Source organism: Dendrobates tinctorius, unplaced genomic scaffold (genome assembly GCF_039654945.1).
Source record: "Dendrobates tinctorius isolate UK_male_01 unplaced genomic scaffold, ASM3965494v1 ptg000293l, whole genome shotgun sequence".
NCBI lineage: Eukaryota > Metazoa > Chordata > Amphibia > Anura > Dendrobatidae > Dendrobates > Dendrobates tinctorius.
The window spans coordinates 5970001-5995753 of NW_027361960.1; the positions used below are offsets into that span (position 1 = coordinate 5970001).

The 25753-nt window shown below is 48.3% G+C and overlaps 1 protein-coding gene across 2 annotated transcripts in view; it reads right to left on the minus strand.

Moving 5' to 3' along the window:
* Positions 1 to 19955, minus strand: part of FH (fumarate hydratase) — a 139017-nt gene extending 119062 nt beyond the window's left edge. Inside the window, exon 1 of one of the 2 annotated variants that reach the window (XM_073560089.1) lies at positions 19935 to 19955. Coding sequence is in view for 1 of the 2 variants with exons in the window: in XM_073560088.1 (XP_073416189.1) it covers positions 18100 to 18216 (117 nt within the window). In the remaining variant the exon portion in view is untranslated. Of the gene's footprint in view, positions 1 to 18099; positions 18283 to 19934 lie in introns of those variants that run through there. The other variant, XM_073560088.1, reaches the window with a different exon arrangement.
* Positions 19956 to 25753: the final 5798 nt, after the last annotated feature.

Sequence of the window (25753 nt, forward strand, 5' to 3'; positions counted from 1 at the left end):
TAAGTGTGGACCACAGATCTGTGCAAGTCTAAAAAGATTGTAGACAACAGGAGCAGACACCAAACGGACTCCAAAATGTCTCCATCTACCTCATTATGGTGGGTGGTTCCGTTAGGGATTTCATTCGAGTCTCATTTTTGTGAGATTTACATGGATACCCCAATGTAAGTGATCAGTGTAGAACACAAGAATGTGAATCCTGCCTTATACTGAATGTTATAAAAAAAATTATGCAACCCAAAATGTTACCAATAAAACCCCTAATTTATCCAACATAAAACCAGCCCCCACACAGGTCCGTCATCTGTCACTGGAAATTTACAGGGGGTTACTGCTAGATCAAAGACTGGAAAAGCGACATGGCTCCCGCCCCCTTAGGCCTGTTACACACATCAGTTTCTCACCATCAGTAAAAATCCGCCAAACAGTGAAAATGACGGATCCGCTAAGAATGTGCAAAAACGGATGCAAGCAGATGGTATGGATCCGTTTTTTGACGGATCCGCTATACGGATCCGTCAAAAACAGGATCCATTCCATCCGCTGGCATCCGTTTTTGCTATCCGTTGGGTCCATTTTCTGACGGATCCGTTTTTACACACCCTCCAAATGGGATGCTCCCAAATATGAATCCCCACTGAATTCTGCTTTCCCAAATCCAAAAGCTCCCTCCTTCTGAGCCACTAAACCACAGTAAGCGGCCACATGTTTGGCATTACTGTAGTTGGGAAAGAGCACTTAATTTGCAGGTACATGTCGCCAGAAACACCAGCTGGGTACAATGTATGGGGGCGCTACAATATATGGGCACTAATCTGAGTTTGTATGTTCTCTCTGTGTTTGCGTGGGTTTACTCCCACATTCCAAAGACATACTGATAGGGAATTTAGATTGTGAGCACCATCGGGGACAGTGATGATGATGTGTGCAAACTGTAAAGCGCTGTGGAATATGTTAGCGCTATATAAAGATTATTATTATTATCTGGCATATTTGCAGTTGTCCAGAAAAAAAGCCTGGCGTGGATGTGTACAAAATAGTCATTGCAGCCGTAGATGAATTCATTGAGAAATGCAGTTTTTACAATAGGGTCACTTTGGTGGGTTTTCTTCTGTGCTGGCACATTCAGGGCTCTGCAAAGGTGTCCGGCAAATTAATCTTACAAATCTGTGCTCCAAAAGCCAAAATAGCGCTCCTTCCTTCTCAGCCCTGATGTGTATGTGTGACCTAACAGTAATTCCAGACAACATATGGGGCAGCACCACGTTCGGGATAAAACGTGCAAAAAATTGTGGAATACATTATTAACCCACGTGTACATAACAAATTTGCAACAAATAAAAAAATTACATTTTTACCACTAAAATGCCATATTTCCACATCTCAATGTTATAAAATTATGTGAGGCAGTTATAGGTTCAAAATACTCACTACACCCCTAGATGAATTCCTTAGGCTGGTTTCACACTTGCTTTTTTTTGCAGCGCGTTTTCCCGCAAAAAAACGCATTGAAAAAACGCATACAAAAGCATACAACTGCTGCGTTTTTTTCAAGCATTTTTATGAGCATGCATGAAAAAAACGCAGCGTTTTTATGCGTTTGTAGTGCGTTCTTACCGCGTTTGCGTTTTTTTCCAACATTAGGTGGCCCCTCACACTAACCCAAACCATGACTTTACTAACCCTGACCCTAACCCTAACCCTGACCCTAACCCTTAACCAAACCATACTTAACCCTAACCCAAACCCTAACTAACCCTAACCCTGACCCTTAACCAAACCATACTTAACCCTAACCCAAACCCTAAACCCTAACTAACCCTAACCCTGACCCTAACCCTTAACCAAACCATACTTAACCCTAACCCAAACCCTAAACCCTAACTAACCCTAACCCTAACCCTAACCCCCCTTAACTAACCCTAACTCTAACCCAAACCCCTAAATTCCATGGTTAACAAAAAAAAAACGCATGTGCAAAAAAACGCATACATAAGCATGCCAATGCGCACATATGCGCACCCATAGACTATAATGGGTGTCTTGCTGTAAAAAAACGCATTGCGCGCGCATGCGTTTTTTTGAGGCAAGTCGGACGCACAAAAAAATGCAACAGGTTGCATTTTGTGCGCCCGAGCGCATACCGCAAAAAAACGCATGAGCGGTAAAACGCGTACAAACGCATGTGTATGCGCACATAAGCGCATCCCATGCAAAGTATAGGGAAAAAAAACGCATGCGCTATTTAGCGCTAAAATACCGCAAAAAAAAACGCAAATGTGAAACCAGCCTTAGGTAGTGAAGTTTCCAATGTGGGGGTCCTGCTGCTCTGGCACCTCAATGGCTCAGCTAATGGAGCCCACAATCTATTCAAACGGAACCTGCATTCTAACGGCCAAGTAGCACTCTTTCCCATCTGATCTCTGCTGTGTGCTCAACACAATAGTGTACAACCACATATGGTGGGTACCACCACATCCGGAAGAATTTGCATAACAATTTGAGGGGTCCAATTTCTCCCATTAACCTTTGTGTAAATTATAAATTTGGTGCTAAAACAGTATTTTAGAAGAAAATTTTTTGTTCGCACATCGAAATTTAATAAAATTTTGTGAATCATTTGTAGTTTAAAAATGCTCAACACACCACTAGATTAATTACTTGAAGGGTCTAGTTTCCAAATTGGGGTCACTTGTGGGGGGTTTATCTTGTTTTTGCATGTCAGGGGCTCTCCAAATGCGACATGGCATTCACAATCTATTCCAGACAAATAGCGCTCTTTCCTTTCCTAACTTTGCCATGTGCCCAAACAGAAGTTTTTGACCACATAAAGGGCATCATCGCATTAGGGAGAATTTCTGCGACAAATTATGGGGTCCGTTTTCTCCTATTATCCATTGTGAACATTACAAAATTGGGGCTAAAACAACATTTTTATGAAAAAAAATGAACATTTTCAATATGATGACCTAATGTTATTAAATTCTGTGTAGTACTTGTGGGTTCAAAATGTTCACTATACCCCTGGATAAAATGCTTGAGGGATGTAGTTTCCAAAATGTGTTAACTTGTGTTTTTATTCACCTGTTTAGACACATTGGGGCTTTCCAAATGTGACATGATGCCTGCAGACCATTGTATCAAAGTCTGCGTTCCAAAACATCAATCCTTCCCTTCTGAGCCCTGCCATGCACCCAAACTGTACTTTTCCCCCACATATTGGGTATCGACGTACTCAGAAGAAATTGCACAACAAATTTTATGGACCATTTTCTCCGGTTACTCTTAAAATAAAAAATTGGGGGGGGCGTGGACTGGATGCCTAGGTTGCCAGTTGCATGAGCTGAATGCTCCTTCCCTGAGACCCTGCAAAGCGGCAATTTCAGCACCTTTCCTGCATATTAATCAACCCACCCGGCTGCCCGAATCCTCACTGATCACTGGCAAGATGACAAGGGGTAAGAGAAATCTCAAAAACCAAAGCAAATTGGAGATTTTCTTCAACAGGGATACCAGGCAAGATGGCCCCTCAGTAAGCAGAGTCTCCTGCTCCTCGGGAGAGTCCCCCTCTCCACTGCCCCTGAGCCCAGCAAACACCACCGCTGCAGTGCAGGATGAGGCAACACCCACCTCACCTTATCTCCGGGGTCCGGGTCCATCACCAGGATCTAGATTTTCCCCACTTGTGGAGGGACACGAGGGGAATGTAGTTCCAGCAGGCCGGCGGATGGATATGCAGCAATGCACACCTCCACTGCACTCCCAGAACAACAAGAGAGATGTTGCAGAGAAAGGGGATTCTGGAGGGGACAATTGTAAATCTCTTGCAGTATTACAGAAACTTCCTACAACAGATCTCCCTGCTTCAGGAACTTTAATTAAAGATATGCTGATGGCTTTTAGCACCGCAATGCTAAAGGACTTTTCTTTAATGTTAAAACCTGTTACACCTCACATTCAGGAGGTGGAGGAGAGTGTGTCCCAGGTGGAGGACAAAATGGGAGAATTTGCATCTTCCCATAACAACCTTATTGGACTCTCACAATGACATGGCAGAAGACGTAGAAGCCATATATAATAAACTTGTGGACTTGGAGGATCGTAACCGCAGGAACAACCTGAAATTAATGGGGGTACCAGAAACCACCACACCCTCTGAGCTGAGGGGTTATGTGCAAGATTTAATCCAAGCGGTGGTCCCCTCCTGTTCACCATATGAATTAATTATTGATCGAGCGCACAGAGTATCTCGCCCAAGCCACTTGCCAGACACTGTTCAGAGGGATATTGTTGCACGCATTAATTGCTATCATATTAAAGAGGAACTTCTGTCTTATTCCAGTAAGAAAGGATCTCTACCTTCACCTCCACCAAATCAAAATTTATGCTGATCTCTTGGCAGAGACACTGCGCTTCAGCAGACTAATGCACCCCATCACTGCAGCTCTCAGAGAATCTCAGGAGGCGTACAGGTGGGGGTACCCCAAGAAATTGCTCATTAACAACAAAGGATCGTGGCATAAGGTCTCTTCATATGAAAGAGGAAGAGATTTGCTTCGTACCTGGGATATACAAGTGCAGGAACAACCTCAGAAACAAAGAGTCGCCTGTAAGGGCAGAGGAGACATGGCAGAAAGTCCTCCCAAAAAGAAACAGGCGCTAAAGATATAATCATTATCTATATTTTACTATCTTTTAACAAGGGTGGCATCCTGACTGGTTGGTGCGGACAGTGATATACCCCCCCCCCCGCGAATTTCCTACTCCCGCGTTTTGTGGACCGAAGTGCAGTCCTCGGTCTGTTTCATGACTTTACTTCTGATTTTATTAGTTTGCATTGTGTTTGGTTTTTGTCTATCCTTTTGCATACGTGTGGTTTATTCGGGTCCAGCATTTTCCCGCTTTGCAGGGAATTCTGACAGGTGTAATGGGCAACCCATTAGTCATACTAGCATCCGTATGTTTACAATATGGTTATTACAATATGCTCACTTAATGTTAGAGGCCTAAACAGCCCTCATAAAAGATCTTATATGTGGAAAGAGGCGGTCGCAGCTAAATGTGAGGCGTTTTGTGCCCAGGAGACGCATTTATTGGAGAAAGACTCCCACAGACTGTCTCATCGGCTCTTTCCATATGTGGTCCAATCTAATTTCTCGAAAAAAAAGAGAGGGTTGATGTTAGCTATCAAGGGGTCTGTTGCTTTCTCCTCGACTTATCTAGAACTTGACCCTGCAGGTCGATACCTCATACAAGTGAGCACCATAAATAATGTTTTATATACTATAGCCATCATTTATGCTCCAAACCAAGCGCAGACTAGATTTACAAAAAAAAAAAAATAACTAGAATCAATGAGGTTAAACAGGGCCACGTAATCATATGTGGGGATTTTAATTGTGTTTTTAATTGTGTTTTTGATAATTCTCTGGACTCTTCCACCCCAACCTCCAGGGGGCCGCCTGTTCTCCCCCCCTTAGGCTAAGTGCACACGTACCGGAACTCTCGCGGAAATTACCGCGAGAATTCCGGAATTCCAGTCCGCGGGAAAATCGCATTTTAAATTCCCACGATTTTCCCGCGGAAAAACTAGCATTTTGCAAGCGTATTTAGCTTGCAAAATGCTAGCGTTCTCCAAGCGATCTGTAGCATCACTTGGAGAACTGATTGACAGGTTGGTCACACTCGTCAAACAGTGTTTGACAAGTGTGACCAACTTTTTTACTACTGAGGCTGCCTATGCGGCATCAATAGTAAAAGATAGAATGTAAAAAAAAAAATAAAAAATACTGTTATTCTTACCTTCCGACGTCCCGCGCAGGCGTTCCCAGTAATCCTTTGAGAAAATGCCCGCGATGACGTCAGTTCTCGCGGGATCGCGACGTCTTTTTTACCGCGAAGCGATTCCGCAGCGGTAAAAACCGCAGCATTAGTACAGCATTGCGGAATCCCATAGGAATGCATGGGATGCTTATTTTTCGCGTTTTCCCGGCAAAATCGCGCGGTTAAAACTGCCGCGGAAACGCAAAAAAAGCGCCACGTGTGAACTCAGCTTTAGCCTTTCGGGAGCACCTATATGACATATGGAGGGTTCTTCATGCATGTGAGAAGGATTAGGCTAAGTGCACACGTACCGGAACTCTCGCGGAAATTACCGCGAGAATTCCGGAATTCCAGTCCGCGGGAAAATCGCATTTTAAATTCCCGCGATTTTCCCGCGGAAAAACTAGCATTTTGCAAGCGTAATTAGCTTGCAAAATGCTAGCGTTCTCCAAGCGATCTGTAGCATCGCTTGGAGAACTGATTGACAGGTTGGTCACACTCGTCAAACATAGTGTTTGACGAGTGTGACCAACTTTTTACTACTGAGGCCGCCTATGCAGCATCAGTAGTAAAAGATAAAATGTAAAAAAAAAAAAAAAAAATAGTGTTATTCTTACCCTCCGACGTCCCGCGCATCCGTTCCCAGTAATCCTTTGCGAAAATGCCCGCGATGACGTCAGTTCTCGCGGGATCGCGACGTCTCGCGGTAATTCGCGATGACGTCGCGCGAATGACCGCGAGACTTCGCGATCCCGCGAGATCGGACGCCATCGCGGGCATTTTCGCAAAGGTCTACTGGGAACGGGAGCGTGAAGAGAAGCGGGAAGGCTGCGCGGGACGCCGGAGGGTAAGAATAACAATATTTTTTATTTTTAAATTCTTTTTTTTTTACAGGGATATGGTACCCAAAGCCCGGAGGACAGTCTCCTCTCCTCCGGACCGTGGGTACCATCCGCAAATGTTCTGCTTACTTTCCGCATGTTGTGCACAGCCACATGCGGGAAATAAGCGGAACAATGCATTCCTATGGGTGCGGGATCGCCGCAATTCCGCAAATTAATGAGCATGCTGCGGTTTTTACCGCGAAGCGATTTCGCCGCGGTAAAAACCGCAGCATTAGCACAGCATTGCGGAATCCCATAGGAATGCATGGGATGCTTATTTTTCACGTTTTCGCGGCAAAATCGCGTGGTTAAAACAGCCGCGGAAACGCGAAAAAAACGCCACGTGTGAACCCAGCCTTATACCTACTTTTCACAGGTACATCACTCCTACTCCTGGATAGACCTATTCTTGGTTAGCAGGTCTCTCCTTAATATTGTCAACTCATCAGAAATAGGTATAATAACTTGGTCAGATCACGCCCCCATAAAGATGTCTATTCGGGAACAATCTGAGTGCCCCCTTTACGCCCCGTGGAAGATGAACCCCTTTATTCTAAAAACTGTGTCACAAACAAAAGTAGCTCTTAAAAAGAATACTTTGAGCTCAATGCGGACTCGGTCACTAATTAGTTCCATGTATGGAATGCCCATAAAGCGTTTATCAGGGGCCACTTTATTAAAATAGGCCATATTCTTAAAAAGCAAAGAGAAAACCGCTTATCAGACCTTACAGCATCGATCAGTTCACTGGAATACATGAATAAAAGAGCCACATCCTCCGCCCAAATGTGTAAACTACGTGATCTCCGACTGGGATTGCGGGAATTACTCTTACACAATTATGAAAAAAAATCTTATGATCACTAAAGCCCATTACTACTCCCAAAATAATAAAGCGGGTAAACTGCTAGCATCCAAAGTGAAAATTAAAACTTCTAAAACTAAGATCCCTTTTTGAGGAACTTATCTCCCGATTCTAAGATACACACTCCTCGGGAAATCGCCAATAAATTTAAGGATTACTATGCTTCTTTGTATAACTTAGATCCAAGAGCAGACCTCCATGGCCCAACAGCCCCTGATACAAATCTGTTTTTGTCAAGCATTAATCTCCCAACTCTTGCACCAGACCAGTTAGAAATCTTAAACGTACCTTTGACGAAGACTGAATTGACCAAAGTGATTAACTCTCTCCCAGAGGCGAAGGTCCCAGGCCCGGATGGTCTTTCAAACTTGTACTATAAGGTTTGCCAGGAGACCTTAGTCCCACACTTATGCAAAACCCTACAGTTAGCAGCAAATGAACGGAGCTTCCCAAAAGAAATGCTGACAGCTACTGTGATCACACTCCCAACACAGGGAAAGCCACCGGAGGTGCCCCAAAACTTCCGCCCAATTTCATTGTTAAACACTGATGTCAAAATTTATGCTAAGTGCATTGCTCTGAGATTGGCGCCTATCATTCCTTCCCTTATTAACCCAGACCAGGCTGGTTTTGTGCAAGGGCGGACTGCAGCTGACAACACCAGGAAAGTAATTGATTTGATAGATGTAATAAATAGAAGGTGAACACTAGCGGTGGTAGTGGCCTTAGACGCCGAGAAGGCATTCGACCGAGTGAGATGATTGTTTGTCTTCTCGGTTCTGGAGCGTATGGGGTTTGGGGTCGGGTGCTGACTGCTATTAAAGCTCTGTATTCTGCTCCGTCGGCCAGGGATTTTATGAATGATACCATGTCAGACATTCCCCATTACAATGGCACTAGGGAAGGGTGTCTTCTCTCCCCCCTAGTGTTCATTTTAGCTTTAGAACCACTTGCCCAAGCAATCAAAGTCCAGATATCTGGGGCATAGAGGTGGGGAAACAATCTCATTGCATCACGTTGTATGCGGATGATGTGATATTGACATAAGCACGCCCCCTAGAGTCTTTGCCGGCAGCTCTAGAGATTATTGAAAAATTTGGCCTCCTATCTTACTACAAAATTAACGAGAATAAATCTCAAATTCTACCCCTTAACATACCATTACCGCAGTTGAAACACCTTAAGGCCATTATGAGGATGGACTGGCAGATGAAGCAAATTTCATACCTGGGAACGTTGGCAACATCATCCTCCACTAATTTGTACAAAGCCAATTACCTCCCCCTACTTGGAAATATTGAGAATGAGATGAGCAGACTCCAGAAATTTGAAGTCTCCTGGGTGGGTCGTATTGCACTGTTTAAGATGCTATTACTGCCCAAAATGTTATATTTATTTCGCACGGTGCCGATATCACCTCCAAAAGGTGTTTTTTCAACGTTCTCATAAGCTTCTGAACGCCTTCATCTGGGGAGGAAAGCAGCCTCGGTTGTCGAGACATTTGTTGCAACGCGCAAAGCCAGTGGGGGGGGGTGGGACTACCTAATGTGAACGATTACTATATAGCAACTCAACTCCGCCGGTTGAAGGACTGGTGGAATCGCGACCCAAGTAGGTGGTCCCAAATAGAGGCACATTTTGCACCCTCACACGACCTCAGGGCGGTGCTATGGGCAGCTCTGGTTGACCCACGGAACCTGGGGGCACTCCTTCCACTGACTAAACACTCCCTGTCTAATTGGCTTCAGGTTCACTCCTCCACTCAGACACACATCCCTGCATTGCATCTCGAGGCACCTTTAGAACTTCTGGAGGTGTTATCAGAGGACTTTAACCTGTACCATTGGAAGATAGGCGGGATCACGGTATTAAGCAATATAGTTGATGATCGCACTCTTACCTTTTGCCCAGTTGAAAAACAGGTTTGGCTTGACCTTTAAAGACCATTTCTCATATCTCCGGGTACAATACATTTTAAAGAAGTATCTTAATTGTAAAGTGCTGCGGAATATGTTGGCGCTATATAAATAAAAATTATTATTATTATTATTATTATTATTAAACTTCCCATATAAGGTTAATAGTGATATTATTAGGACCCTCTCATCTTCCTCATCCCTAGATATGGGCTTGAGACCCCTTTATGATTCCTTGGGACATAAGAGCAGATTTGTAAAATCTATACCCTTCATATCTTGGGAAAAAGACCTCGGTAAAGCCATACCTGATAAGGACTGGTTAAGAGCAATTAAATTGGCAGGACGGACGTTTAGATGTGCGTCCCACTTTGAATCTGATACTCCGCTGGTGTTTTACTCCCGTGAAGCTCCATTCCATGTTTCCCAACACCTCACACCTATGTTGGCGAAACTGTAATTAGGTGGGGTCCTTATATCATATATTTTGGGATTGTCCACTTATAACTTCTTTGTGGGATCACGCCTTTAGACTTATTTCACTTGTAGTGGGACAGATCGTCCAGCTGTCTCCCGAGGTGGCGCTCCTCCTCTTAAACATACATGCATTCCCCCCGTGCTCTAGAGTGGTAACGGCTCATATTGTGTTAACAACAAGACTCGTATTAGCTAAACAGTGGAAAAAAGATGTTATTCCTAAGAAAGAGGCCATAGCTCAAGCAGTTAATACCACGTTTAACGAGTCACAGTTGAACCAGTCAAATAAAGGTGGGGGAGGGCCCTGGGTGGGAGAGGGTTAAGATCGGAGCTCTTTGTTTATACTGAAATGGTTGCATAATTACACATTTATGTTACTTTGACCTGTGTTGTACAATTGTGATAATGTGATAATTTGTATTATAGTATTTTCAATAAAAACGAATTTAGAAAAAAAATTAAAAAAAAAAAAATTGGGGGTTAAAAGTAAATTTGTGAAAAGTTAAATGTTCAATTTTTCTCTCCACATTGCTTCGCTCCTGTGAAACACCAGAAGGGTTAATAAACTTCTTGAATGTGGTTTTGAGGACTTTGAGGGGCGCAGTTTATAGAATGGTGTCACTTTTGGGTAAATTGTGTAATTTTCAACATTTTCTCCAAATTTCCAATATTTTTACAAATAAACGCAAGTGATATCAAACAAATTTGACCAGAATTATGAAGTAAAATATGTCACGAAAAAAAACACAGTCTCAGAATTAGTGTGATTTGTTGAAGTGTTCCAGAGCTATAACCTCATAACGTGACAGTGCTCAGAATTGTAAAAATTGGCCTGTTATGGAGGTCAAAATTGCCTCGGTCACTAAGAGGCTAAGGAAGATAGAAGAGTGGGAGAATTTCTTTTTCTTACTTGTCATCCACGTGCTATCCACATGCAATCACTCCGCAGTTATTAATCTTTTACAGGACCATTTCCAGGTATCCATCTTACAGAATTGCAATCTCCCCATAAAAATTAGAGGCCATACAGATGGTCCATATGGTGTCCAATACTGGAGTGATATCATAGAATGCTGCTAATTTTACTCATCCCAAATACAGACGAGAAAAAAAAAAAATGCAAATCTGCACTCCCTCATTGATCATTGGTCTGTGCGCAATACCTTTTTTTATTGGATTCCACTCATCTGATTTATATGGTCGCCCTCATGCTCCTCCCGGCACAGCTCTAGTGCTGCTGTGCATCTTGGGTCCGTGTGGCGCCCCTGAGGGTTCAGCCACCACAGAGGTGTGGTGCCCCATCATCCAGGTAAGGTGGAGACACCTGACCACGCTCCAACACCTGCATCCCACACAACATAGTAGTGTAGCAAAGCACCTTCGGCGGGCTCCCTGCTTGGAACACGAAAAGTGCTGGGAGGTGGGTGGAGCTTAGTTGCACAAGTGAGCGGGAGATGATTGGGACTAGGTCAGTCTGTGAGAGAAGATCCCCTGAGTGGGAGGGATGGATGGAGGGAGGTGCTGCAGCAGTCTCCTGTGACCTGGAGCTGCTGGCACGGGAAAGAGATATAGAAAGCCTGATTCTCCATAAGGAAGAAAGATTCGTACGGAACATAAGGAGAAGAAGAGAACTAAGGACTAGGGTCGGAGTGGAACCCTTCCTCAAGTTCTAAGCGCATGGCCGGGGTCCGGTCCCCGAGGTTGTATGGATACTAATGGTCCTGCAGCAGACACCAGAGGAATAGAAGTTGTCACCACTTTATTCCCACACAAGACTTGGGGGCACAACAGCAACGTGAGTGAGCCGGGACTTAGTAGCAAGGAGTCCCCGAAGCAGGCTACAGCTGTCTGCTGTACAAGTAGAGTTCAAAGGAACATCTGACAGGAGGAACTTGGGTTTAACACACAACCACAAGTACTTCATTACAAGCGCAAGAAAGGAGACGTTCAGAGAAGGCATATGTTGGCGGAGTGTTGGAACGGAGTACTTCATCTTGCCTGGAGATTGGCTGAGCCCCTGACCTGGAGGGCACAGCACTGAGGCGGGCACCTGTATGCACAACAGACTGTGAGTAAAGCTTTGGAACTACATGCCCTGGTGTCCTCCGCTTATTCCTGCATAATCTCACTCAGCACTGCTACATCTCTGTGCTTAACACTGCACCGTTACGCTCTCCTCACTATCTCCCCATTTACACTGCCCTGGGACTACAGACCTACCTGTGGAGGGCCACACCATCATTGCTGCACCACACCATCTGTTCCCGAGAAGCATGATGCGTTTTTTGCATGCGTTTGCACTGCGCAAAAACACAGCGCAAAAACGTAGCGCAAAAAAACGCTAGTGTGAAACTAGCCTAACCCCTTAAATTAACACCTACACCTCCCAAATTTTGCACACAAACCCTCATCTAATTATTAGTCAGGGACATATAAAAAAAACCATGAAATGAAATGCTTTACAGTATGTAAACCATGTGTCATTGCCTGTCGGGTTAGGGAATGATTTGACAGAAGCCGGCAATTGAATTAGAGGCTATTCTGCTATGAAGAACTCTGTGAAACATAAATAAATCTAATATATAAAGCTCAAGTGTGTGTATGTGTGTTTGTCCGGGACTGGCATCCGCACCGTCGCAGCTACAGCCACAAAATTTGGCAAAGTCACACGTCTGGACCCCGAGAGCGTCCTAAGCTATGTTGTGAGGCGAAATTTTAACCCCACGCGTTGTGCCAAATTTTGTGGCTGTAGCTGCGACGGTGCGCATGCCTATCCCGGACATACACATACACACTTTGAGCTTTATATATTAGATTATATATATATTCTATGTGTCTAGATCTAGTCTTTCATTTGGATTTGAAAACCTGTCATTGGGCTCCATTATATGTCCGTTTTGCAAGCCTGCGAGAAAAAAAACGGTATACGGATGCCATACGGATTACTTACATGAGAAAAATACACGGCCACACCCTGACAACAGATGACATACGGAGCACTATTTAGGGACCATTTATGCGTATTACGGCCATACAATACGGTCCGTATTTTTCTACGTTGTGTGTGACTCCAGCCAAAGTGGCATGATAGGAATGAAAAAGTTGATTTTTACCACCTAAATGTCGCTGACTTCTGAACAGGTCGCTGTAGCCGGGAGACTCTAAGGCCGCTATTTGCTCGTGAATTGCCATGGCAAACATCAGAACCACACAATCATGATCTCAGGGTGCCGATGGGGATAAAGAGGGAGAAGCCACACTCTGTTAACCATTTATATGATATAGTCACTATTGACAGCAGCATCTAAGGGGTTAAACAGATATGGATGGTGACAACACTGACCGTGGCTGATGCAGCAAGTTGTCAGTTACAGTGCACAGCTGCTGAATTGTCACCGGTATGGGGATGCTAGTCTCTTATCTCAGGTCATTTAAAAGGCGTATCGGCGACGTTAAGGGGTTAAGAACCCCACTGTTTACAGCATGTTGTCTAGGAGGCACAGCAGGCAGACATGTGCATTGCTTGCGCACTCTTATTACACACCTGTAAGCAGTGCTGTGAGCTGCCTGAGGAGTCGCCATCAGCTCCTAATTCTAGATCAATGCTCACTTCAGTGCTTGCAACAAGCCAGACAGCATCGGTGCTCGGCTCTCCGGGCGATGAGCCACAAGCAAGTGGCCAAGAATAGAAAAAAAAATTCACGCACGCGGGGCACGGCAGCAGGAGGGGGTCGTCAGACAGGGGAAGGAGTCGGGGTCGTCAGACAGCGGAAGGAGGAGGGGGGGTCGTCGTCAGACAGAGGAAGGAGGAGGAGGAGGGGGGGTCGTCGTCAGACAGAGGAAGGAGGAGGAGGAGGGGGGGTCGTCGTCAGACAGAGGAAGGAGGAGGAGGAGTCGGGGGTCGTCGTCAGACAGAGGAAGGAGGAGGAGGAGTCGGGGGTCGTCGTCAGACAGAGGAAGGAGGAGGAGGAGTCGGGGGTAGTCGTCAGACAGAGGAAGGAGGAGGAGGAGTCGGGGGTCGTCGTCAGACAGAGGAAGGAGGAGGAGGAGTCGGGGGTCGTCGTCAGACAGAGGAAGGAGGAGGAGGAGTCGGGGGTCGTCGTCAGACAGAGGAAGGAGGAGGAGGAGTCGGGGGTCGTCGTCAGACAGAGGAAGGAGGAGGAGGAGTCGGGGGTCGTCGTCAGACAGAGGAAGGAGGAGGAGGAGTCGGGGGTCGTCGTCAGACAGAGGAAGGAGGAGGAGGAGTCGGGGGTCGTCGTCAGACAGAGGAAGGAGGAGGAGGAGTCGGGGGTCGTCGTCAGACAGAGGAAGGAGGAGGAGGAGTCGGGGGTCGTCGTCAGACAGAGGAAGGAGGAGGAGGAGTCGGGGGTCGTCGTCAGACAGAGGAAGGAGGAGGAGGAGTCGGGGGTCGTCGTCAGACAGAGGAAGGAGGAGGAGGAGTCGGGGGTCGTCGTCAGACAGAGGAAGGAGGAGGAGGAGTCGGGGGTCGTCGTCAGACAGAGGAAGGAGGTGGAGGAGTCGGGGGTCGTCAGACAGGGGAAGGAGGGGGGGGGGAGGAGGAGGAGGGGGAGGAGGGGGAGGGTCGTCAGACGGGAAGGGGGGGGTCGTCAGACAGGGGAAGGATGAGGAGGAGGAGGGGGAGGAGGAGGTTTCGTCAGACGGGAAGGAGGAGGAGGAGTCGGGGGTCGTCAGACGGGAAGGAGGAGGAGGAGTCGGGGGTCGTCAGACAGGGGAAGGAGGAAGAGGAGGGGGGGGTCGTCAGACAGAGGAAAGAAGAGGAGGAGGGGGGGTCGTCAGACAGAGGAAAGAGGAGGAGGAGTCATCAGACAGGGGAAGGAGGAGGAGGGGGGGTCGTCAGACAGGGGAAGGAGGAGGGGGGGGTCGTCAGACAGGGGAAGGAGGAGGAGGGGGGGTCGTCAGACAGGGGAAGGAGGAGGAGGGGGGGTCGTCAGACAGGGGAAGGAGGAGGAGTCGGGGTCGTCAGACAGGGGAAGGAGGAGGAGGAAGAGTCGGGGTCGTCAGACAGGGGAAGGAGGAGGAGGAAGAGTCGGGGTCGTCAGACAGGGGAAGGAGGAGGAGGAAGAGTCGGGGTCGTCAGACAGGGGAAGGAGGAGGAGGAGGAGTCGGGGTCGTCAGACAGGGGAAGGAGGAGGAGGAGGAGTCGGGGTCGACAGACAGGGGAAGGAGGAGGAGTCGGGGTCGTCAGACAGGGGAAGGAGGAGGAGTCGGGGTCGTCAGACAGGGGAAGGAGGAGGAGTCGGGGTCGTCAGACAGGGGAAGGAGGAGGAGGAGTCGGGGTCGTCAGACAGGGGAAGGAGGAGGAGGAGTCGGGGTCGTCAGACAGGGGAAGGAGGAGGAGGAGGAGGAGTCGGGGTCGTCAGACAGGGGAAGGAGGAGGAGGAGGAGGAGTCGGGGTCGTCAGACAGGGGAAGGAGGAGGAGGAGGAGGAGTCGGGGTCGTCAGACAGGGGAAGGAGGAGGAGGAGGAGTCGGGGTCGTCAGACAGGGGAAGGAGGAGGAGGAGGAGTCGGGGTCGTCAGACAGGGGAAGGAGGAGGAGGAGGAGTCGGGGGTCGTCAGACAGGGGAAGGAGGAGGAGGAGGAGTCGGGGGTCGTCAGACAGGGGAAGGAGGAGGAGGAGGAGTCGGGGGTCGTCAGACAGGGGAAGGAGGAGGAGGAGGAGTCGGGGGTCGTCAGACAGGGGAAGGAGGAGGAGGAGGAGTCGGGGGTCGTCAGACAGGGGAAGGAGGATGGGAAGGAGGAGTCGGGGGTCGTCAGACAGGGGAAGGAGGATGGGAAGGAGGAGGAGTTGGGGGTCGTCAGACAGGGGAAGGAGGAGGAGGAGGAGTCGGGGGTCGTCAGACAGGGGAAGGAGGATGGGAAGGAGGAGTCGGGGGTCGTCAGACAGGGGAAGGAGGATGGGAAGGAGGAGGAGTTGGGGGTCGTCAGAGAGGGGAAGGAGGAGGAGTCGGGGGTCGTCAGACAGGGGAAGGAGGAGGAGGGGGTCGGAGGAGGAGGGGGTCGGGGATGGGAGGGGGGAAGGGGGGAAGGGGATGGGAAGGGGGGAAGGGGATGGGAAGGGGGGAAGGGGATGGGAAGGGGGGAAGGGGATGGGAGGGGGGGAAGCGGATGGGAGGGGGGGGAAGGGGATGGGAGGAGGAGGGGGAGGGGGAGGAGGAGGGGGGAGGAGGAGGGGGAGGAGGAGGGGGAGGAGGAGGGGGGGGAGGAGGGGGAGGAGGAGGGGGGGGAGGAGGGGGAGGAGGAGGGGGGGAGGAGGGGGAGGAGGAGGGGGGGGAGGGGGGGGAGGAGGAGGGGGGGGAGGAGGAGGGGGGGAGGAGGAGGGGGAGGGGGGAGGAGGAGGGGGAGGAGGGGGAGGAGGATCGTCAGACGGGAAGGAAGGGGGGTCGTCAGACGGGAGGGAAGGGGGGGTCGTCAGACGGGAGGGAAGGGGGGGTCGTCAGACGGGAAGGAAGGGGGGGTCGTCAGACGGGAAGGAAGGGGGGGTCGTCAGACGGGAAGGAAGGGGGGGTCGTCAGACGGGAAGGAAGGGGGGGTCGTCAGACGGGAAGGAAGGGGGGGTCGTCAGACGGGAAGGAAGGGGGGGTCGTCAGACGGGAAGGAAGGGGGGGTCGTCAGACGGGAAGGAAGGGGGGGTCGTCAGACGGGAAGGAAGGGGGGGTCGTCAGACGGGAAGGAAGGGGGGTCGTCAGACGGGAAGGAAGGGGGGTCGTCAGACGGGAAGGAAGGGGGGTCGTCAGACGGGAAGGAAGGGGGGTCGTCAGACGGGAAGGAAGGGGGGTCGTCAGACGGGAAGGAAGGGGGGTCGTCAGACGGGAAGGAAGGGGGGTCGTCAGACGGGAAGGAAGGGGGGGTCGTCAGACGGGAAGGAAGGGGGGGTCGTCAGACGGGAAGGAAGGGGGGGTCGTCAGACGGGAAGGAAGGGGGGTCGTCAGACGGGAAGGAAGGGGGGTCGTCAGACGGGAAGGAAGGGGGGTCGTCAGACGGGAAGGAAGGGGGGTCGTCAGACGGGAAGGAAGGGGGGGTCGTCAGACGGGAAGGAAGGGGGGTCGTCAGACGGGAAGGAAGGGGGGTCGTCAGACGGGTCGTCAGACGGGAAGGAAGGGGGGTCGTCAGACGGGTCGTCAGACGGGAAGGAAGGGGGGGTCGTCAGATGGGAAGGAAGGGGGGTCGTCAGACGGGAAGGAAGGGGGGTCGTCAGACGGGAAGGAAGGGGGGTCGTCAGACGGGAAGGAAGGGGGGTCGTCAGGAGGGGATCATCAGAGCTATCAGATGGGAGAGTCATCAGACGGGGGGGACCGTCAGACAAGGGAAGGAGGGGATCATCAGAGCTATCAGATAGGGGACCGTCAGACAGGGGAAGGAGGGGGGTCGTCAGACGGGAAGGAAGGGGGGTCGTCAGACGGGAGGGAAGGGGGGTCGTCAGACGGGAGGGAAGGGGGGTCGTCAGACGGGAGGGAAGGGGGGTCGTCAGACGGGAGGGAAGGGGGGTCATCAGAGCTATCAGATGGGAGAGTCATCAGACGGGGGGGACCGTCAGACAGGGGAAGGAGGGGATCATCAGAGCTATCAGATAGGGGGGCCATTAGAAGGGGGGGACTGTCAGACAGGGGAAGGAAGGGGGGTCGTCAGACGGGAAGGAAGGGGGGTCGTCAGACGGGAAGGAAGGGGGGTCGTCAGACGGGAGGGAAGGGGGGTCGTCAGACGGGAGGGAAGGGGGGTCGTCAGGAGGGGATCATCAGAGTTATCAGATGGGAGAGTCATCAGACGGGGGGGACCGTCAGACAGGAGGGGGGTCGTCAGACAGGAGGGGATCATCAGAGCTATCAGATAGGGGGGCCATTAGACGGGGGGGACCGTCAGACAGGGGAAGGAGGGGGGTCGTCAGACAGGAGGGGATCATCAGACAGACCGGACACCGTGCCTCACACAGGTGGCGGTGTATCCCCCGCTGACCTCTCACAGCTCTCTGCACACTCGCGGTAGTGACACCACACGTGTTAGCGGGGCCTCACACGGGACACAAGGGCTGACAGCACCCAGCCCCACTCCGGAGCCGCGGGTATGGCAGCGCACATTCCCCAGAAGGTGACCTTCCCCGGGTAGCACTGTCCTTACCATCCTCAGTGGTGGCGCTCGGAGCGGGCGCCCGGACCCTGCTGGCAGTACACGCTCTCCGCTCTGTGAGGGGATGATGCGCCGCAAGCGCTGAAGGGAACTGAAATACCGACTCATGGCGAAACACACAGCACTGACACTGTAGGAGAGCAGCCAGCCGTAACCACGCCCCAGTACGTCCCTGCAGCCAATCACTGACCTCACAGGCTGGCTGCGTCACAGGAAGGGGAGGCGCTACCTCTAGTGCGACGCTCCTATCAGAGCTGAGAATAGGAGGCATAGGTCCTCCCTGCAGCACATCCATTCTAGCACTAGTGAAGCCACTAGAATGTGTGGGCTCCTGGTAGGCGGGTCCGGCTCCTAGTGTGCTGGGCCCCAGTGGAGGTCTCAGGGGGCCATTTTAACACATACCATGATTCATGATGCATATGTAAGGAGGCCAGGGTGGTAGTCGTGGCAAGGAGCTGCTGCTTCCCCATACCCTGGCTCCCCACAGAGGAAACAGAAAGTAGAACACTCACTTTAGACTCTGGGATCCCCCTGCCTTAGCCATTTGGGCTCCAGGTTCCTGATGCTCACAACGACTCCAGAATCCATGTCCATGCTTAACAGTTTAATTTTAATTAGCAACAGGGTTCTTATTACAGATGCAGCAAAGTTCTCATGCAATGACGTTCCTGGAGCATTCCCCGGCAATCTCTGTCCCTTCTGCGAGGTCCGTGCCTTTAGTTCCACCATCTTCCTCCCATTCCCCTTGTCCGGTTTCAATAGGAAAAGGCAAAAGGCTCGCCATCTCAGCTTCACCTAATCCCGGCCTATGCTCGGAGCTGCCTTGGAATGGTTACCGTTTAAGATGGTGACCACTTACACACTCTGCAGCTTGGGGTCCCTTCTTGCCATAGCAACCTTACCCCCATGACTGTCCTCTTTCACTGCTGCATCACAACACCCCTCTAAACCAGGAAGTCCCACGCTATACCTCACTGCTTCATCTGTAACTCTTCCCAGTCTAGAAAACCCCTTATGCTATTCTAACACTCTCATTCTCTATCCCTAGTATGCCCCCACTATTCTAGTCCCATTATTGTCCTATGCTACTGCTGCCTTTCTATTCTATCTTCTATCCTTGATCCTATACACAATACATATAAAGTTCATATACATTACAGTAACAGTAAATGATTACATTAATATTTATAAACTCGTTAGAACCACATGTTTTTTTTAATATGAATACTGTTCAACTAGGGGGAGGCATATGACGGCCTCTGTCACCTCATTACACATAAATAAGAAATATAGATATAGTACAATGGCAAAGATTTCACTTACTTCATACATTACATGAGTGGCATATATATAGCTAAGAAACCAGACCTATAGTCATCCATACAGTCTTATGGGCATCACATATGCCTCCATACAGAATAATGAGCCCCATATATTGCTCCATACAGAATAATGGACCCCATAAAATGCTTCATACAGTATAATGAACCCCATATATCTCTCCATACAGTATAATGAGCCCCATATATTTCTCCATACAGAATAATGGGCCCCATATAATGCTCCATACAGTAGAATGAACCCCATATATTGCACCATACAGTACAATGAGCCCCATATCTTGCTCCATACAGTATAATGAACCACATATATCGCTCTATTCAGTATAATTAACCCCTTATGTTGCTCCAAACAGTATAATGGGCCCCATATATTGCTCCATATAGAATATAATGGGCCCCATACAGTATAATGTACCCAATATATTGGTCCATACAGTATAATGAGCCCTATATATTGCACCATACAGTATAATGATAAGATACCTGAAAAATTAAGAGACCACTGCAGTTTTATAAAAATCAGCTTCTCTACGTGTCTGACAGCCATTCCATTCCAGTGTCAGTTGAATTCCAACCAGAGTACACCTCATTCTACTTAATGTGCTTCTGATTAGGTGATCACTTGAACCAAATCTTATTTAACGAAGGAAAGTATAAAAAACCCTGCTGTGGTGTTCACAATCCTCTTGCAATAGGAAAAGCTGGATGGCAAAACAAGTGCTAGTAATATCCCAAAAGTAATAGGAATGAAAAAATAACTTTTAACCATGCCAATGGAGTTGAAAAGAGAAGTCTTGAGTGAGGAAAAGAAGGGCTCAATTCTGGCTTTACTAGCAGAGGGATACAGTGAGCATCATGAGACCTGGAGAGGCGTACAAGCCACAGTGTCTTGCACCCACTGCGAAATTTGGTGGAGGATCGGTGATGATCTGGGGATGCTTCAGCAAGGCTGGGATTGGGCAGGTTAATCTTTACAAAGGACATATGAATCAAGCCACATACAAGGTTATCCTGGAAAAACAGTTGATTCCTTCTGCTCAGGCAATGTTCCCCAACTCTGCGTACTTGTTTTTACAGCAGGACAATGCGCCATGCCACACAGCTAGGTCAATCAATGTGTGGATCAAGGACCACCACATCAAATCCCTGTTATAGCCAGCCCAATCTCCAGACCTGAACCCCATTGAAAACCTCTGGAATGTAATCAAGAGGAAGATGGATAGTCACAACAAGCAATCAAACAAAGAACTGCTTAAATTTGTGTACCAGGAGTGGCATAAGGTCACCCAAAAGCAGTGTGAAAGACTGGTGGAAAGCGTGCCAAGAAAGCTGTGATTAAAAATCATGGCTATTCCACAAAATATTGATTTCTGAACTCTTCCTGAGTTAAAAGTAGTATTGCTGCTTCTAAATGATTCTGAACTTGTTTTCTTAGCATTATTTGAGGTCTGCAAGCACTGCATGTTTTGTTATTTTGACCATTTCTCATTTTCTGAAAATAAATATAAAATTTAGTGCTTAGAAATCCGAAGACATGTTGTCAGTAGTTTGTAGAATAAAAGAGCAATTTATATTTTACTCAAAAATATACCTAAATATAAAGAGAAAAATCAGACAAACGGAAAATTTTGCAGTGGTCTCTTAAACATATACATCTCTGGCGAAAAATTATTTGTGAATAAACACAAATATATGGGCCCCATATATTGCTCCTTATACAGTTGGCCCCACATAGTGCTCCAATATATGATGGGCCCCTTAAAAAAAATGAAATACTCACCTCTCCTCGCTGGCCGCTGATCTGCTCTGGATTCCTCATCATCTTCCCGCTATCTGCACTGTGACTGATCAGAGCAAAGAGCACGCTGTAGTTATATCATCGCGTCCTCTGACCTGAAACTTCACAAAGTCAGAAGACGCAGAAAATGCCACAGCTGCGGAGGAATGGGGAGAGGTAGGTATTGCAAGTGCCAGGGCCCTAAGCAAGTATGGGGGGCCACTCGAGGGCCATTCTAGCAGGAGCTGGCTGGCAAATTTTGGCCTAGGATCAAGCACAAAGCAGTGGCCTTCGAGTTGTGTTGGCCCAGCTTTAGCCTGCTTATCTCTGGCCGCTACATTAAAGGGAACCTGTCACCTATAGACAGTGTCAGGTCGGCGCAGTTGTACTGAATGAAATGATATTTTCAGTTTTGCGTTAATGAGATTCTCGTGCCCTAAGGTGGGGTTGGTGTATGTGGTGCGCTGATTAGATATTCATAATGCAGACTGCTGACAGGTCACTGCTCCCTCACTGACCTGCCCCCTAGTTTGCATAATAAATACCATCACATACTGAATTAAAAAAAAAAAAACGCTTCTGCAGGCAGGTGCTGGCCGTGGCACCTGCGCTGCAGCATAATCACATGGTTACTGTGCACTTAAAGGGAATCTGTCACCCCTTTTTTTAGATATCATATAATGATATCATTCAATTGTGTGTCACATAAGGATTCTCTTAGTACTTTTGCTTCCCCCTGACCCCGCACCTTTCATGCATAAATACCTTTTTTATATCGGTTCAGATGTATGTAAACTGCCACTGTCTGGTCCAATGGGCGGGGCTTATTCACCTGCTCCCCCCTCCCTGTCTTGCTCTACACAAGAAGAAATGCATAGATCATGACAGGGAGGAGGGGGAGCAGTTGAATAAGCCCCGCCCATAGGACCAGACTGCGGCAGTTTACATACATCTGAACCGATATAAAAAAGGTATTTATGCATGAAAGATGCGGAGTCAGGGGGAAGCAAAAGTACTAAGAGAATCCTTATGTGACACACAATTGAATGATGTCATTATATGATATCTCAAAAAAGGGGTGACAGATTCCCTTTAATCCCTTTTGCAGATTTGCTTGAGCGAGAGAAAAAAGTCATTTTGAAAATGGCTCCAACACCTGCTATTGCGCGGGCGGCGCTATTTTGGTGGAAGACTATTTTTTTCTTCTCCAGCAAGATGGTGGCGCCTGCACAACAGCAGCTATCAGATCTCTATAAAAACCGATAGCTGCTACTGTGCAGGTGAGGAGGGCGCCATTTTCAGAAGCTTTTTTTTTTCAATTCAGTATGTGATGGTATTCATTATGCAAATTAGGGGGCAGGTCAGTGAGGGATCTGTGACTTGTCAGCAGTCTGCATTATGAATACCAAGGGCTGCCACTAGGATTTTTGGGGCGCCATACTGGCAAAATTTTTGGACCCCCTTGCGACTTAGCCCAAGCTCCACCCCAGCTCCGCCTTCACTCTTCAAACCTTCCACAGTTCCACCACCCACTCTTGGAAAAACTCAACTTCTCCACCATGTTCACACCAGATATTAACAGTTCCCATCAAACACCAGATCACAGACATAGCCAGCAGCTTTTGTTCTGGCCAAAATTGAATTTTTAATCCGCCACCATGACACGGTAGAGTCTTTTGGCCGGGCACTACGCTACAGTAACCTAGTAAAAATAAATATATTTTTATGTATTTTTCTTTAAGGGAATGAGTCACATACATTTTTTTTTAAATGACCATACCACATTAACACCATATAGAAGGGACCAATACCACCGCACCATGACCAGACCACATATTACCACCACATAGTGACCTATAATACCACATACAAGGGATAAATACCATCACACCATGACCAGTCCACATATTACCACCACATAATGACCAAATAATACCACATACAAGGAATAAATACCACACCATGACCAGATCACATATTACCACCACATAGTGATTGAATACTACAATACTGATCATTAATAAAAAAAAACCCACAATACTAAGTGACACTATACACAGGAGCTCTGTATATAGTATACAGTGTCATTGTACACATAATATAGTGATCACTAGTGACATTATACACAGGCCTTCTGTATATAGTATACAGTATATAGTGTCAGTATACAGGTAACACACTGACTTACCAGTGACGTCTCTAGATGAAGTCCTTCATTTTTCCTTTTCTTTTTCTACCAGCGCAGACCACCATTACTTCTTCCAGGACTTGTCTCTGCATAAAATAAAACATAGTTACCTAGAGCACCGTGTCACGGTCATGTGTGTCTGGACGCAGCGAGTACTGCAAGGCCAACCCATATGACACACGTGACCCTGGATACATCGCCTCCAGTGGGGTGAATTTAAATAATAAGACATGCAGCTGGATACATCGCCTCCAACTGGCGAATTTAGGTATTACACGTATTTATGCAATAGTCTGGAAACCCTGCCTCCAGTAAGGCGAATTTAAATAATAAAGGGGAACCTGGGTAACATTAACAATGGAGGGCCCTGCAATAGGGAAACGGGGAAGTGGAGATCTCCTGCACTCCCTTGAGCCAGTGTCCCTGCACTCCTAACGTTGCCTATGCCGGTTCCGCACCGGGCGACGCACAGGAACCTTAAAACCCTGACTTGCCCTGACCCTAAACCATCACTGGGGAATTGGTCGGTGCAGAAACTAATCCCACCACTGCACTAAACACACACAAGGGAAAATGACAATACAGGGGGAACACCACTTAGCTTTTGCTCTGTTGCGTACGCTCCAAGCAACAGAGCCCACCACCTGCGAGCATCTTCTCCTCCAACCGGATCCATCACCATAACCGGATCCATCACCATAGTGCAGCCTTGGAGCAGAGTCCACCACCAGTTGCAGCTGCCCAGTAAACAGAGTCCCAAAGATGAGTCCAGCTTCTGCCAAAAAGTCCAGCATGCTTGAGTCCAGTTTTCAGCAACCAAGTCCAGCATGCTGAGTGCAACTCTCACCATCGTCGCCACTCCACCAAGCCATACAAGCACCTCCTGCTGACACCATAAACTGCAACTCCACCACGCCATGCCAGCCCTCCATGCAGACTCCATAGCTGACTCAACCCCTCTGGCTGGGCTGCCCAGGACTCTCATTCAGCTCCTTCTTTCACAAAGGCTTCATTGAGAATGACTAACTCACAATATCACCAACCGTGAACAAACACACCTGAACTCTTTTATAGAGCCTCACACCTGATTTGTAATTAAGTGCACATTAAACCAAAGAAACTAAAGTGCACTACCGCTCACCACCACCGGGGCAACTTAGAATGAACGGCACCACGTGTAATAATTCTAATGGCCACCGGGGGCAATCAACCCACTTTGGCACCAAGCCAAAGGAAAAAAAGTTCACTTTGTCCATTTACTTGTCAGATCCACCTTGGATCATGACACACGGCTTACAGAGCACATTCCCCACTTTTCCTCTTTCTTCTACACTACACATCTGAATACAGATATGCATCCACCATTAATATATAATTGGTTATTATGCAACCCACCATTTAAAATATAAATTATGATCTGCCAATGTGCTTCAACTAACTATACATAGCCACTTTCCCCACCTAATAAATATATAAATTAATTAGCACCTGTACTCTTTCCCCCAATTCATTACCAGTCACTGCATACTCAACGCCCCCCGCTATGTACCTCCTTCTCCCTTGATTCATTATCATTACATTGCCCTTCCGCCCCAATTCATTGTCATGTCTTCTCTTTCTCCCACCCTCTATTCATTATCAACAGCTCTCCCCCCACATTCAATATATCATTTACTCCTCCACCCTCAAAATTCATTATTTGCTCTCCCCTAGATCATCATTTGATCTCCCCTTCCCCCACCTTCAATTCAATTGCTGTTCCTGTCCCTCTTTCTCAATTAATCTTTTGCAGTCTCCTGACCCCTCCCCCCACTTCATTGTGGCGCCCCCAGGAGTATGGTCGCCACAGTGACATTGCCTTCCTCCAGTGAGGGTGATGTCAGGCTTGGAAGCAATGAAGGGTCTCTCTAGTAGTTAACCATAACATGCAACACAGTTCCCACTCCGGGCCAGCAGAGGGAGCTCTGAACCAGAATTGGGGGAGGAGTGCTCTCTGAGGGCCAGAAAGCGAAATTAGTCAGTTCTGTGAGGAGTAGTGATGGGAAGTTCGGCTCTTTTTGGTGATCCGGCTCATTCGGCTCCGCTCACTATAAAGAGCCGGCTCTTTTGGCTCTTTAAACGGCTCTTTTTTTAAATAGAAATCCGTTTTCCACAGTCATCGTTCTAGGTCTTTGCCTGTAAAGTGAGGGCCTCATTCTCCACCTGTACAAGGATCTAGTGACGCAGTGTAGACAGAATTGGCCGGAGCTGAGCCTCCCCTGCCCCCCCCAAGGAGGCATAGGCGGAGGCCAGCATGACGGGGGGGTGGTCGGCTACCAGGGGAGTACCCTGGAGTTG